This window comes from Arachis hypogaea, chromosome 19 (genome assembly GCF_003086295.3).
Source record: "Arachis hypogaea cultivar Tifrunner chromosome 19, arahy.Tifrunner.gnm2.J5K5, whole genome shotgun sequence".
Taxonomy (NCBI): domain Eukaryota; kingdom Viridiplantae; phylum Streptophyta; class Magnoliopsida; order Fabales; family Fabaceae; genus Arachis; species Arachis hypogaea.
The window spans coordinates 24,519,833-24,535,397 of NC_092054.1; the positions used below are offsets into that span (position 1 = coordinate 24,519,833).

Consider the following 15,565-nt stretch of genomic DNA (forward strand, 5'->3'; position numbering starts at 1 on the left):
ATAGGTTTGTTCAATTTGGTGCAGGCTAAGGATGAAACTGTGATCACACACATAAACCCTTACTCTTCAGCTTGTGCTTGTAGACAAAGTTACGTCAAATTCGGGGTTTTCTTTCCTCTCCCGCTTACTCCTTGCGTGCATTCATGCCATCACTAATTTAGTGGTGTCCTTCACTTGCATGCTGCATGCTTCGCTTTCTTAACTACGATCGAGTTGATTCAACCAAGATATCTGCCCATTGAAATGGTTTTCGAAAGAATGCAAATTAAATGCAGACGTGTTTGGAGAGGAAAAAGAAACCAAAGCAAGAGCCTCTTTTAGGTTTGTGAAATTTTTTGCATAGGCTTTTTTTTTTCTTTTTATTTGTCTTATGCTATTTTTTTACTTTGGGAGTTTATCAAAGATTGAACTATGGATCTTTTGGACATAAAACTCTAATACTTTATCATGAATTTACTCATCTCAAAAAGTTAAGCAGATAGAAGAAGACAACATAAGTGAAGAATCTTTGATCTGAGTTTGAAGATTTTGAGATAATATTGATACCATTTTGTCTCAAGATCTTGAAAATGATTCATGCATGATGACTTGATGAAAAGATCTCTAACTTTAGAATTAACCACAAATTTCAATTCTTAAGGATTGTGTGTAAAAATTGGATTGCAAAATCCCTCATGGAATTAAATCAAATATTTGTTAGTCGTTTCTTTGATTAATTTATTATCAATATCTCAAGCTATAAATAAAAGTGAGGTCATATGCATACATTCTTGTAGTATGTATTAAAGTTAACAAAATTATATATATCTTTAACATTTATGTTTCTTTAGAAAGATAAATTCCCACAATTAATATATAGCGCTATTGACTTGGACTTTATTTCTCAAATCTAATGGAGACACAACTAACCAAGAGTAAATCAATTTAGTTTTTTTTTTTTATTCCGAAGAGAATGTTATCTTAAGTCTTAACCCTAATATCTTAAATAAATATAGCATGTTATAGAAGAAGACTAACATGAAACTATATAAGTTAATATATATTTTAATGGTTATTCTCTTTATGACTACGGCAAGTAAAAGAATGACATAAAAAATAAAATAAAAAATTGTAATTGCATGTAAGCTTATATTAAGGTTCTCAACACCTTAATTAATTAATTATTAGTTGATCACAACAATGTTTCAAAACATAGGATCATCTAACTACACATAATATCTATATTAACGTTTGATCATGTCCTATTCATCAAGTTCGTTTAATCAACCCCTTTAATTTTGGGAGCTTCTTTTAAACGCTAACGTAATCGAAACAAGAAAAGAGTAAATTAAGCATGGATATATATACAAGAGCGTTCCAAGATACAAATAACAAAATTTCTGATCCGGCTTGCAAAGTTAAAACCGGACAGAGCATATAAACATATCTATATATATACATGAGAATTCTAAAAAGACCAAAAATACTGTTTACAAAACCTGTTTCTCCAAATGAACCTCTAAGAGGGATAAAACATAATATATACAGTGAAGATATAAAGTATCTACATATATATCAAAAACCAAAATAGAATCCCGAAAGGTAAGAGTTCTTCACGACAGAACTTCCAGAATGCCTCAGCAAGTTGCCTCACGTCCTACATTTGAAAATCACAAAATATGTATAGGGTAGAAACCAGAGGTTCTCAGCATGGTAACAGTGTCCACATAACTAACATAAAGGTATCGGGAAAGCCAAAGGCGATCCTAGAACTTCTGACAATAGATTCATACTTAAAACTAAAAATGGAAGTCATAAATGGGGGTAAGGTATCTAAAGGTTCTTGATTCTATCTCAATTCTAACTTAATCCCTAAAATCATCGCCTTTCCTCCAACCCTTCGAAACTCCGGTGGAACTGCTCCCGTCACTCCTCCTCCAGACAAGGGGCATCTCAGTTGCACAGACAAACAATGCATACAAAGAAAACACATGTAGTTTACAGATACAGCAAATAGGATATATAGCAGTTAAGCATGAAATAACAAGTATGCAGTCCCAAGAATGCAAACCAAAGCAAACAAACAAATGCATATGATGTATGCCTGTCTTATAGCTGATGAGTCTCATCTGTCGGTTATCAAGCCAACTCGACATGTCCGATAGCGAACCCTTGACAATCCCTACGGCGCATATACTCAAAGCAGATGCACATATAATTATTCATTCATTCATCGCGTGGCAAGGTCAATAGAAACTCAAGTCTCAACCTGGAGCAAGTGGAGTCAAACCACTGTGTCTACCTAGAGAAACTTGTGAATCAAATAATTGTTTAAATCATATATCATCTCGACTGGGAGCAAGTGGGGGTGAGCCACTGCATCTACCCCGGGAGGCTAAATCAAATCACAATTACCAACCTGGAGCAAGTGGCGCAACCACTGCAGCTACCCAGGAGGCTCAAAATCATCTCAACCTGGAGCAAGTTGGGTGAACCACAACCCTTGTATCTATCCAAGAGGTATGTTATCATATGCCCAGGAGGAACTACGGAGGGGATCCTAACTTCCCACTATCTCGCTAGAGGCAATTTTACAATATCAGGAGGAACAAGGAAGGTGATCCTCACCTTCCACCGTCTCTCTGGGGTCGCACTTTCGAGAAAGATTACTCGAGATAAAACAATCTTTCAAATTCATATAATAATTAACAGCCATGATTTATTATCAAGATAGCCATCCGGCCCATTACATAAACAACACTTCCGCCATTATCAACATTCACTTTACCTCTTTCTACATCAACAAGATACTTCCTTCATCTCCAAGTTACCACCCCTTCTTAACTTCATCTCATAACTTAACATACAACTAAAGTCTAGGGGCTAAAAGAGTAAAAATAGAGGTTTAGAAGTCTCAAATTATAATTTAAAATCATAAAATCCTTTTTTGTTGAAAACAGGGGCTTCGCGTACACAGGGATGGTCTCGCGTATGTGGGGGTGTGTTTTTCATTGCTTGCGTATGCATGCACTTGCTCGCGTAAGCGAGGCACCAAACCCGAAAGGAATGGTCGCGTCGCGTGCAAGTGTTCGCGTATGCAACCCCTTAAAAACCCAGTTCTCGTGTACGCATACCCTACTCGTGTATGCGAGACACCAAATCCAAAAAGAATGGCCGCGTCGATTGCACACTAAAATTTTGACATGCATAACTTATTCGTTTTAAAACATTTTCCCTCTATTCTTCGAACAGTATAAACATCTTGGACCCAATTTTTATGCAAGATAAGTTTAATAAAAAATCAGGGGTCCTGAAGCCAAGTTATGGCTCGCCGAAGTTCAGTAAAAATCAATTTTTCATAAAATTTTCACAAGTCTAAACCTCAATTTTCACAACATATCAATTCAACCCTTTTTAAAACTTACCAAATGTGTCTCCAACCAAGTTCAATCACGCGTACACGTCAGGTACACGCACGCGTCAATCCTTACTGGTTGTCTCCTTTATTTCTTGTGTTTCTTCCCTTTTTGCAAGCTTCCTTTCTATCCTCTAAGCCATTCCTGACCCATAAAGCCTGAAAACACTTAACGCACAGATCACGGCACCGAATGGTAATGAGAGAGGATTAATAATTAACAATTTTAAGGCCAAAAAAGCATGTTTTCAATCATAGCACAGAATTAGGAAAGAAAATGTAAAACATGCGAATTATATGAATAAGTGTGAGTTTAGTGGATAAAATCCACTCAATTAAGTACAAAATGTACCACGAAATAGTGGTGCATCAAATCTCCCCACACTAAACATTAGCATGTCCTCATGCTAAGATCAAGGAGATATAAGGAATGAATAGGGGAAAGTAAGACTCATGAGATGCAACCTATGAATGCAACTATATGCTAAGATGATTTTGTCTACTTGGTCAAAAGTAAATAAGTTCTTCAAGACAAAAATAAATCAGATTCCACTAATTTAAATCACACAATAAAAGACAAGTAAACTTGTAAGAAGATAGCTCATGAAAGCAGCAAACATAGAATTAAGCATCGAACCCTCACTGGTGGTGTATATGCACTCTAATCGCTCAAGTGTCTAGAGTTAATCACTCTACTCTTCCCTAATCATGCTTTCTAAAACTTTGTTCTTCATCTAACCAATCAACAAAAATTTAGTATACCAATGCAAACATCATGAGGTCTTTTCAAGGTTGTAATGGGGCTAAGGTAAGGGTGAGGATACATGAATGGCCAAGTGAGCTATAAATTGAATCCTTGACTAGCTTAAGTTCTCACCTAACATACACACACACTCTATGTAATTCCAAAATCATGTCTAGCTACCCATAATTCCCACTTTTGTATCACATACTCATGTACCAAATATTTCTTTAATTTTATCACATATGCATTGATCTTTCATTAAACTTAACATTGGGGTAACTTTGTCCCCTTATTTATTTACTCATTTATTTGAATATTTTTGGGTTTTTTTTTTAAATACCTCAAATTGCATTAAATAAAGAAATCAAATCTAACATGGAGTTCATAAACCAAATTGGAAAAATAAAAAAACTAGAATGCTAGAATAAATAAAAGTAGAAGAGAAACTAAATTAAACGAACATTGAACCTAGAATTGAGAAGAAATAAACCTAAAACTAAGAGAAATCCTAAAACCTAGAGAGAGGAGAGAACCTCTCTCTCTAGAAACTACATCTAAAACCTAAATTGTTGTGAATTGATGAATGAATGAATGTTGTGTGAATGTCTCTGCTTGTCCCCTGGCTTTAGTCTGCGTTTCTGGGCCAAAAACTGGGTCCAAACTCAGCCCAAAATCGCCCCCAGCGTTTTCTGCGATTTTTGTAGGTAGCGCATGTCACGCGTACGCGTCAGTCACGCGTACGTGTCGCTTGTCTTCTGCGCTAGTCATGCGTACGCATCAGGTACGCGCACGCGTCGTCGTGCAAACTCTAATTCACGCGTACGCGTCAGGTACGTGCACACGTCGATCCTCGCTGGTTGTCTCCTTTATTTCTTGTGTTTCTTCCCTTTTTGCAAGCTTCCTTTCTATCCTCTAAGCCATTCCTGTCCCATAAAGCCTGAAAACACTTAACGCACAAATCACGGCATCGAATGGTAATGAGAGAGGATTAATAATTAACAATTTTAAGGCCAAAGAAGCATGTTTTCAATCATAGCACAGAATTAGGAAGGAAAATGTAAAACATGCGAATTATATGAATAAGTGTGAGTTTAGTGGATAAAATCCACTCAATTAAGTACAAAATGTACCATGAAATAGTGGTGCATCATTCAACCCTTCATCAACACCCCTCAACTTCATCATACATACCAACGTACATTTATAATTCCATTCCAACACAATAACCCATTCCAAAACAACATTATATAAAATCATCAACCACATGCATATACACTTCATCATTCTCCACAAAATTTGCATTATTTCACCAAGAACACCCTTAATTCACTAAGCTTCATAAATACTAAGCAACCCCAAATCATCAACAACATCAATATTCCAATAACATTATCATTACCATTTACCAATTTCAAGCAACAACATAAAGAATTCAATCTTATCCTACGATCAACTAACCTAAGTTTTCACGACATATTAAATTTTAGTTACGAGAAACTGAAACCATACCTTGGCCGATTCCTCGTTAATCCCGGAACACGTCAAGCATTCATCGTACCACAAGCTCCACAACTTCAGCTCCTCACCAACGAAACCCAGCCTCCAAAGCTTGATCTCAAGCTTCCAAGTTCTCAAATTGACTCCATTCAACAACCAATTTCAATCTTACATCATAATTATTACTATAATCAATATAGAGTTCACTAATTCAATATTACACAAGGGTTTTGAGGATGCTTACCTAACCCACAGCTCCAATGAGCTAGACCCGATAATATCCACAAGCTAATTCAAACCTAAAGACCGAAATCATACAAAATTTAACATAATCACACATTGAATTTTGAAATTTGGGAAGGAGAGAAATAAAACTGAAAAGTGAATTACTTACCAAATTAGTTCTCAGGTTCTGTAGAGCTTGTCGTATGGCCGCAAACGGTGCGGCGATCGGAGCTCGAAACAAGAAGTTATGACAACTTGAATGGAGGACAAGGGTTTGAGCTCCATCCCCAAGCGCTTCCCCCTTTTGCTGTGTAACACCCTAATATTCAAATCCTTATGCTCGAGTCATAAGTCAATGATAATAAGGTGGTACGACTCTCAAGGTGGATTTTTAATACATAATATAAGTAAAATTGAAAGGAGTATTAATCAAGAAGTCTGAAAAGAGTAAAAATGAAATCGCGAGGTCGTAGCACTCACATATCGACAACTAAAAGATAAAGCGCAAAGTCGAAAGCGATTTACAAAAAAGCCATTAAGGAGAATAAGAGAAGAACAATATATAGATATATAACATAAGTAAATAGCCATTAGTCGCGACCCGCGAAGTCTAGGTCGGCTAGGGTACAGTATGAAAGTAGTTGACAACGACATATCATAATCTCTCCCAAAAGAAACATAAAAACCTCTATAGGCAAGTTCAAAAGAGTTCAATACATAATATAGACTTTTCAAAATAAGGATGGGGAGATTCTAAGCAAAATATAAAGTAGAGAATATAAAGATCTTCGCAGTCTCTCAAATGAACCACAACTCACTTCTGAGCACCTGGACCTATATCTGAAAAACAAGAGATATATACGGAATGAGAAACCCTGACCCATGGGTTTCCAGTACGGTAAAAGTGCCAAATAAATACAATGCATTGTAATAAAAACTCACTAAGCATCCTAAACTTCCTTTTTCCAAATATTCATCCTATATTCTCACTAATTCGTAAATAGGCAACTGTCATAAGGGAATGCTAAATCTAATACATCTTCCTCCTGCTTCCCAACGTTCTAACTCTCCAACGAATCAGAATTAGAATTATAAACAAAACCATTACCAGCTATTCTGTCTCAGCAAATCTATATCAATACTTCATATCCTCACCTGGAGCAAGTGAAATCACTTTACTGCGTCTACACAGGGAGCTCAAATTACCTCATTCAATAATTATCATTTTAAATTAATCATATCATTACTCCATCTCAACAAGAACAGCCCTCATCGTCAAACGACACCAGCATGAGGGACCTCTCAGTTGTACACACACAAACAATACAGGCAAGTAATACACGATAAGGTACAAGTAGAACATAATCAAGTAATATAGCATATATGATATAGCCATCCAAAACAAATAGGCAAACCCAAACAATTCAAACATATGAAAATGATGTATGCTTGCCCTATGGCTGATGATATCATCTGTCGGTTATATAGTCAACCCGACACGTCCTGGTAGCTAACATGGATAGAAACACCCATCGCAGAGTAAGTAAGTTTGGGCTACAACCCCCTTGCTACTACCCGCTCAACCCAGAGCCATTGGAATAACCATTACTGCGGCTACTACCTAGGTGGGTGTTTAAAAGCTCAACCTGGAGTGAGTGGAATCACCACTACTGCCGCTACTACCCAGGCGTCACGATCTCTGACCTAGAGCAAGTGGGACGAACCACAACCCTTGTTACTATCCAGGATCTCAAAACATACATTCATTCAGTTTAAAATCGATCATCATTGTTATCAAATCTCAAATATTAACCTGGAGCAAGCGGGACAAGCCACCACCCCTTGCTACTACCCAGGTATCACAAATACATATTTATTCATAATCACCCTTCATAATTACCAATTCTCAGACAATGATCCGGAGCAAGCGGAACGAACCACGACCCTTGCTACTACTCGGGCACAGTCATACATTCATTCAAAACTCCATAATTAAACTCATTTATCATAATTCTCCTTCCCCATCTCAAACCCGAAGCAAGTGGATAACGCCACTACCTACTACCCGGGGTCACACGCCACATTCAACATTTTCCATCATTATTCATTTACCACATTCATTAATTAATCATATATGCACCTTCGGAATACTCGCCACATGTTCAAGCCTCCTCAATCAATCATAATCATTTAATCATTAATCATATACATATACATACTCAGCCATAATTCAATGCTTATCACAGCCATCCGGCTTATAACTCATACAATTATCATTACTCATCATTCATCATTGATTCTCATTTTACTTCATCTACAAGTTACCACATGTCCTAGCTTCTTCTCATTATTAGGCATACTATAAAGATTTAGGACTTAAAGGATGAAAATGGAGGGTTAGAAGTCTAAATTTCGACTTTAAAAACTCACAAATCAATTTTTACTGAAAACAAGGTCACGCGTGCGCCTCGCCCATGCGCACACGTGGAAGGCGGAAAAGTAAGGTGACGTGTGCGCGTCACCCATGCGCACGCATGGGAGGCAGAGAGGTGGAGTGACACGTGCGTATCAGCCACGCGTACGCGTGGGTACGTTTTGTGCTCCTCGCACAAAACCAGCACAGTACCAGCGCAACTCTCTAGATTTTCTACTGGGCACTTGCATCAATACAGCGACGCATACGCGTCGGCCAGGCGCACGCGTGAGAGAGTAAAAATCATGAGTGACGCGTGCACGTCGGCCATGCGTGCGCGTCGGAGTATGTTTTGTTAAAAAATTTACTAAGTCTGAAAAAGCTGTAGAATTTCATTTTTAAACCTCAAACTTTCGCCACACATAACTTATTCTATAAAATTCCTTTTTCAACCATTTCTGAACCGTTGGAAAGATCATTGAATGAACTTTCATAAAAATCCAGTTTTGAAGAATTCCTAACTCCGAGAACCGGGTTATGGACCGCCGAAGTTGGTCAAAAATCAATTTTTATCCAAAAACAGAAATCACCAATTATTCCAATTTTCACAAGCCAAATTCATTTCCACTCATCCAAATGACCACAACCCAACCACATTCACATAATTACACTCAACCAAAACCAAACCTACCTCATCTACACAATTTTCCCCAAAACTATCAAATTCCACACCTCAATTCCTCAAACCTTATTATTCAATAATCAAACCAATTATTCACACATTCAATATCTAAAATCCATCCAATCTCTTATATCATCACACAATATACATATCAATTTACCTTACCTCTTTCTGGTCTCCGGCCCAAGATTTATAGCCTCCGGCCCAAATTCACAATTTAAATGCATATTCTACAAACCAATATTCATTATCTACTTCATCAAATTCTTAATACACCAAACATACAAATTCACACAATTCTCAACCCAATCATTAATTCACATTACATATCAACTATACATATTAGTACCAACCATTTACACAATCTAAACTTAATCCTAGGGGCATCTAGCCTAGGAATTCTCATCACACCACACGGTACTTAAATGAAACTTAAACCGTACCTCTTGTAGCCAAAATAATTGAGCTTCTTCTTAGAAGTCTCCACCAACCCTTAGCTCCAAGCCTCACCAAGGCCCCACAAGCAATATCAATCTTTCAATTGTGTACCAAAATCACCCACTACTCTAACATAATCAATTTTCACACTTACAATCAACCTAGGGTTCATAAAATTGATAAATCACAAGGATTAGAGTGTTCCTTACCTTAACCCACGAAATTGGTTGATGGAACTCACCAATGTCTCATACTAAAGTACTCCTAAATAACCAAAATCATAAAATCACTCAACACCCATAGCCAATCATGTTTTCAAAGGAAAAAATCAAAACTGGACAGAGAAGAACGAAATAATTACCAAAAAACTTAGATAGAGTTGTAGAGGATGAGAAGAGCGACGCGTGGCCGCAAACGGCTCATCAATCGGAGTTCCGGAGAGAAAGTAATGGTGATTTCAAGTTTGGAAAGCTAGGTTTTCTTTTCCTCCTCTCTCTATCCGCCCCACACCCTTTCTTTAGGATAAATGAGCTGAAATGCTCATAACTAATGTGTATATATGTTGGGTTTTGGGCTCACTTGGGCCTGGTTTATTTGGTTTAATCCGTTGACCCAATTTTGAGCCAAAATATTTAAGATTAGAGTTTTAAATCGTATTTTAAATATTTCTATCTTCCCAAATTATAAATTCTTATTTCTTAAAATTATTCACTTCTAATTAATTTTCTCAGCCACAGTACCGGACAGATCGCAGCCGGTACTGCTGGTCAAATTTTCAGTGTGCATTTTTATTCAGAAAACTATGTTTTCCGACTCAGAAAAATTTACTGAGTCCAAATATCATATTTAAATTATCAAATTCTAATTGCTAAATTTTCAAACCATATTCGCTTCTATTTAATTTATTATTTAATTAATTACGGTTTGACCGGGTTTTACATGCTTAGTTTCAGCGCGTTTGCAAAAGGAAGGAGAGAGAATGAGCTGAAGCTCATTAAGTTAAGTGGGTTAGTTGGGCTCACAGGTTTGGTTTGGGTCCGGTTCATTCGGTTCAGCTTGTTTGGCCTAATCTTGGATTGAATTCTTTAAAATTAATGTCAAAATTCTTATTTTAATTAGCTCTATCTCATTAAAATATAAAATTCTATTTTCTAATTATCTTGATTATTAATTCATTTATTCACTAATTATTCAAAATTTATACTTACTGAATAAACACAATGGGTTCATTTATGGGTTACAAATAGTTATATAAGTTTAAACTGTATAATTGGATAATAATAGGAGGACAACATTATAGAAAAAAAAATAAAGCATTAACTAGTATTATAATTATTTATTTTTAAAAGAGCTAATTAAATTAATTTAGCATTAATTAAAATTTTCTTTTCCTGTTATAAGGTATATCAATCCAACTATATTACTATTGTATGAATGCATAATTTTTTAAATAATTATGTATGTTAGTGTTAAGAAACATTAGTATGAATGAAAATTATCATTTAAAAATAAATTATCGTATATTATTATTTATTATACACCATTAACTAATAAATTAATTATGATTCAAAGAAAGCAGAAAATTAAATATTATATTTTGAAGAAGTAAAAACAATTAAAATACAATTTAAACGCTAATTTTAAATATTGTGGCCTAAAATTAGGCCAACCGGCTAAATTGGTTAAACCAGAGGGCCCAAGGCCCAACTTATATAAGTCCTAACTATGAGCATTAATGTAACACCCTAAATACCAAAGCTCGCACTTCCGGCTGCGCGACTCTGATAGTTCGGACATTACGACGACACTTATATTTATTAATACTAAAATATGAGCCTGTTTAAAACTTTAAACCGCAATACCGCTCCCAAAGATACTTTCGTTCGATAACGTACATCCATAAATACCATTCAACTTACAACAACTCAAAAAGAGTACATCCATATATATACATAAATATATATAAATAATATTACAAACATTAACCAATACAATTCCTATCCCTCTTACAGAATATATATCAAGATAAAGGTGAGGGTACAATAAACCATAACTAAAACAATACAGAGCATCACAACAAAAATTAAATAAGCTCTTCATAACTTCTGCGCCCATATCCTGAAAGGGGAAAAATGTAGGGGGGTGAGAACATCATCCTCGAAAGGGTTCTCAGTAGAGGGTTTTTAGGAATTACTGTAATAGGATACTTGAAGATAACCGCATCGGTGATTAATAACCGTCTTTTGCCTCTTTTCAAAAACAACAGTTTCCAATAAAAGTAAAGTCGGGAATCCTTTCTAAAAGAGGAACCGTTCAATTCTCAAAAACTCAAAAGTCTTTCAAAACGGTTTATCTATGCTGAAACAAAATAGCCTTTCATATTTCATTTCAAACCAGAAACACAAAACTGAAATCAACCATCAGTTCATCTCATTCCAACCGCGGCCCTAGGCCCAAACAATCCAACCAACAACCAATCACCACCATCCAACAGAGTCCCAAATGCAAACACAGATAGGAAGTTCAAGCACAAACAAACAGTTATTACAAGTAGAACAGTTAGCAATTAATCACATAGGCAACCCAAGTATAATATGCACACCCAACCAATGTCACACAAATGCATATGATGCATGCCTGTCCCTAGTGGCTGATGATATCATCTGTCGGTTATAAAGCCAACCCGACAAGTCCTGGTAGCTAACCATTGGACTGTCCCTCTGTCGTGCATCCCCAACTCGAGTTATACTCATCATAAACTTGATCATAATCATGATCCATATCCATCACCCTCACTGGTGAATATTTATCCATCACCATCACTGGTGAATATTTATGGGGGCGAGCTCATCCGGGGCTTTCACAGTGCCCGGCCACACTTACGACATAGGGTCAACAGAGTATCAAGTCTCAACCTGGAGCACGTGGTGGCTAGCCACTGCTACTACCCAGGGAAACTCGTATCTCAGATAGTGGAAGTGCAACATTCACATTTATCAATGATTCAGCATAAACATGCAATCAATCTCATCCATGGATCAACATCCATCTCAGCCATCCGGCTCACGGTTCATTCTAGAACCAGCCAATATTCATATCATACACAGCCATTCCGGCTCACGGTTCAATCCAGAACCAATCAATATGTATAAACATACACAGCCATTCCGGCTCACAACAAAACAGCACTTCCACCATTCAACATCATTAAATTCATAAAGTCGGCATTTAAGCCATAAATCATTTCCTCAATTCATTTCACTTTGAAATCGAGTTTCAACTCTTTTCAGCCTTGGCTTTAAAGATCTCATTTCTCAAATCATCTCAGGCTCATAAGCCAAATTTACTCAAAGTGAGTTCCCTTTTTAAAATAAAGCCACTCTCGGCATTCTCTTTCCAAAACTTCCAAAACCATGGAAAGTTAAAGATTCTTTTTGGAAACATTCAAAATCACCCATCCAATAATGGAATTTTATAACAAAAGTTTCCTGCCAGAGTCCCAAGTCTTTAGGGAAGGTCATCTTACATCAATTCTTTAAAAGTCATTGAAACTCTTAAAATCATAGATTCTCGGTTCAAGTAAATAAAACTGAATTTATTATGAAACTGAACCATACAAAATCACAAGTTCCAACCCGGTCCAAAAATCAACTCATTTGAAACGGGACCAGTTCAATTGAATCAAACCGCTTTCAGATTTCTTTTTGGAACCCATTTTTCCAACTCTTCTAAAATGCCTCAAACTTGATTACTCAATCAAAAATCTAGGTTCCTTTAAAATCACTAAAAACTCCTTTTTATATTGAAATCAATATTATAGCATCATTCTTTCCTTCAGTGATTCAAACGGCAAACATAGTTCAGTTCTAAATAAACCGAACTCAACGTATAAAGTTCATCAAATAAATTAAGCTGGAAAGCATAATTATCCTCTTAATAAATCAAATAATACAATTTCTCAAATCCAAATCTTTTAAATAACCTTTCAAACAAGATTTAGATTTTATAGAAATTTCGGCAGCACCTCCCCTAAAACTTGGACTTTTGCCACCCGGTTCGGGTCCCAACTAAACCGTTTTCTCATTCCTTTTCAACAGCTCAAACCAGAAATCAATTCAACAGCAAGCTAAATCCAACAGTTGCCTCAGTGGCATATCTCAAGAAAACCATTTAAAAATCAACTCAATATCAACCGATTTAACTCATTTCCAAATCTTTAAAGAATCGGTTCAGTAACAAATCATTTATCAAAACCAAGTCAATTAAAGCAACCCAGGCTGAATTTCAAGAGTATTCTATCTTTCACATCATCAAAATAATTGACTCGATTCAAACCAATCTTCAACGGATTAAACTCATTTCAAATCTTTAAAGAATTAACTTCAAACATTACATTTCACAAGCCACATAACAATTCAGCCAAACCAACATCCATAGTCATTCGAGTTAATCAAATAATACATAAGGCAGATACAATCACTAATTACACCATATCTCACATCAGTACCCATATGTAATAATTCCAACAATAAACTGTAGTTTTTGGAAAGCGCCCCTACCTTAGAACGCAATTCCATAACCCAAAAACGTCACAGGAACCTCCTCTCCTAAACCGGGATCACCAACAACCGCAACCTCGGCTCCAAGCTACTCCCGCGGTAACCATAGCAACACTAATCGCAGCATATAACAATCAGGAATGACCCCACGTTACCAAAACTCATATTCATTAATCAAACACAACCGAATACTAACGCGAGGCTTTTCGAAACATAAATTACTTACTGAGCTAGCGAAACGAAACAGCCGCGAACTTCGAGCACGACACGCAAGCATCGATATACAACCCTGTGACAAATAACGCTACAACGCCTCAGCCGAAATTATTAGAACAGCGACAAAAGGCTCCTCGAACCAAAACGCTTACCAAGACTGAGGGAGAATGGCTGAACCGAATAACGACGGTCTCCGAACCGGTTTGGCGGCAGCCCGGCAGCCACCTCAAGCGGCAGCAGGGACCTGAACAACATGTAGCGACAATGAAGTTCCCAGAAGCTCAATAGAAAGGAGAATCAACTTAAAACCCTTACCATCATAATTTTCCGGCGACGGCAGTGGCATTTTCCGGCTGCCAGGCACGGCGGCGCGACTGATTTCTCCCCCGGGAACGGCTGTGACAGAACCAGCGTCTCCTTCTTCCGTTCACAATCCCAGCGGCAGCCACAGTGGTGGTTCTGGGCAGCTCTAGCGGCAGTGGGCTCCGGCAACTTGCATAATCCCGAGGCAGAAGCAGACAGCAACTCCGGTGGTCTTCTCTTGTGACGACACCAGCCACCACGGGGACGGCGGCGGTGAAACCCCAACAGTGGAGGCGGCAAGGCCGACTCAACTGAAGCAAAGCGCGACACACCTCTCCCCTGATCTCTCGCTCCCTCCTCTAACCACGGTTCACGGTGGCGATAGCAGCGGCGCGAACATCGGCAACCACCGTGGCTGGGAGCAGCTCCTTCAACGGCGAGGAACAAGGACCCAACGGCGACTGCAATCGGTGGCTCTTCCCCCCTTCGCGGCCCTCTTCTCCATCGGTCTCTCTCTTTGTTTCGTGCGGTGTTGGCAGAAGCTCGACGGGACCGCGGCGGCGCAAGATTGGCGGCGGCGATGCGTGGCAGGTTCGGCGGCTTGGTGGGGACACGCAGCTGGCGGCAGTGAGGATGAGCGGCGGTGACCAGCTGAGCGGCGGCTTCCTTACTCTCCTCTGCAGCAACTCAACCTCTCTCTCTCTTTCTGCTTTCGTTCCTTTCTTTCATGGAAAGGGAAAAAGGAAGATCATGTGCTGCTGCTGCTTGGTTGAACGAGAAGGGAACCGGGTCATGGTAACGGGTTACTGGGTTAGGATTTCCTTATTTTGAAAATTAGGGTTAGGAGTAAATTGGTAATTTCACATAAAATTGAGAATAATATAATGATTGAAACCCCAAATTAAATCCAACACTAATTGTATGTAGAGAATACTATTTGCTCATCAATTTCACAAATTATTTTCCGTAAAATGCCCAAATCAAAATAATTAGAGATAATATAATTAAACTCTTTATTTTTCAAAGTAGCAGTACTATCATTTAAAATATTAATTATTTAATCCAAATCATATAAAAATCCTTATTATTTCAC

At 37.6% G+C, this 15,565-nt stretch overlaps 1 protein-coding gene across 1 annotated transcript; it reads right to left on the minus strand.

Annotated features, from left to right (window-relative positions):
* Positions 1-11,309: 11,309 nt before the first annotated feature.
* Positions 11,310-15,266, minus strand: LOC112778126 (uncharacterized). Its single transcript, XM_025822487.3, has 6 exons — positions 15,248-15,266; positions 14,485-15,158; positions 14,322-14,413; positions 14,180-14,242; positions 13,954-14,067; positions 11,310-11,512 (listed from the first exon to the last, which is right to left on the minus strand). The coding sequence occupies exons 1-3, from the start codon at positions 15,264-15,266 to the stop codon at positions 14,396-14,398; spliced, it is 711 nt and encodes a 236-aa protein (XP_025678272.1). The 3' UTR covers positions 11,310-11,512; positions 13,954-14,067; positions 14,180-14,242; positions 14,322-14,395.
* Between the last annotated feature and the right edge of the window lie 299 nt (positions 15,267-15,565).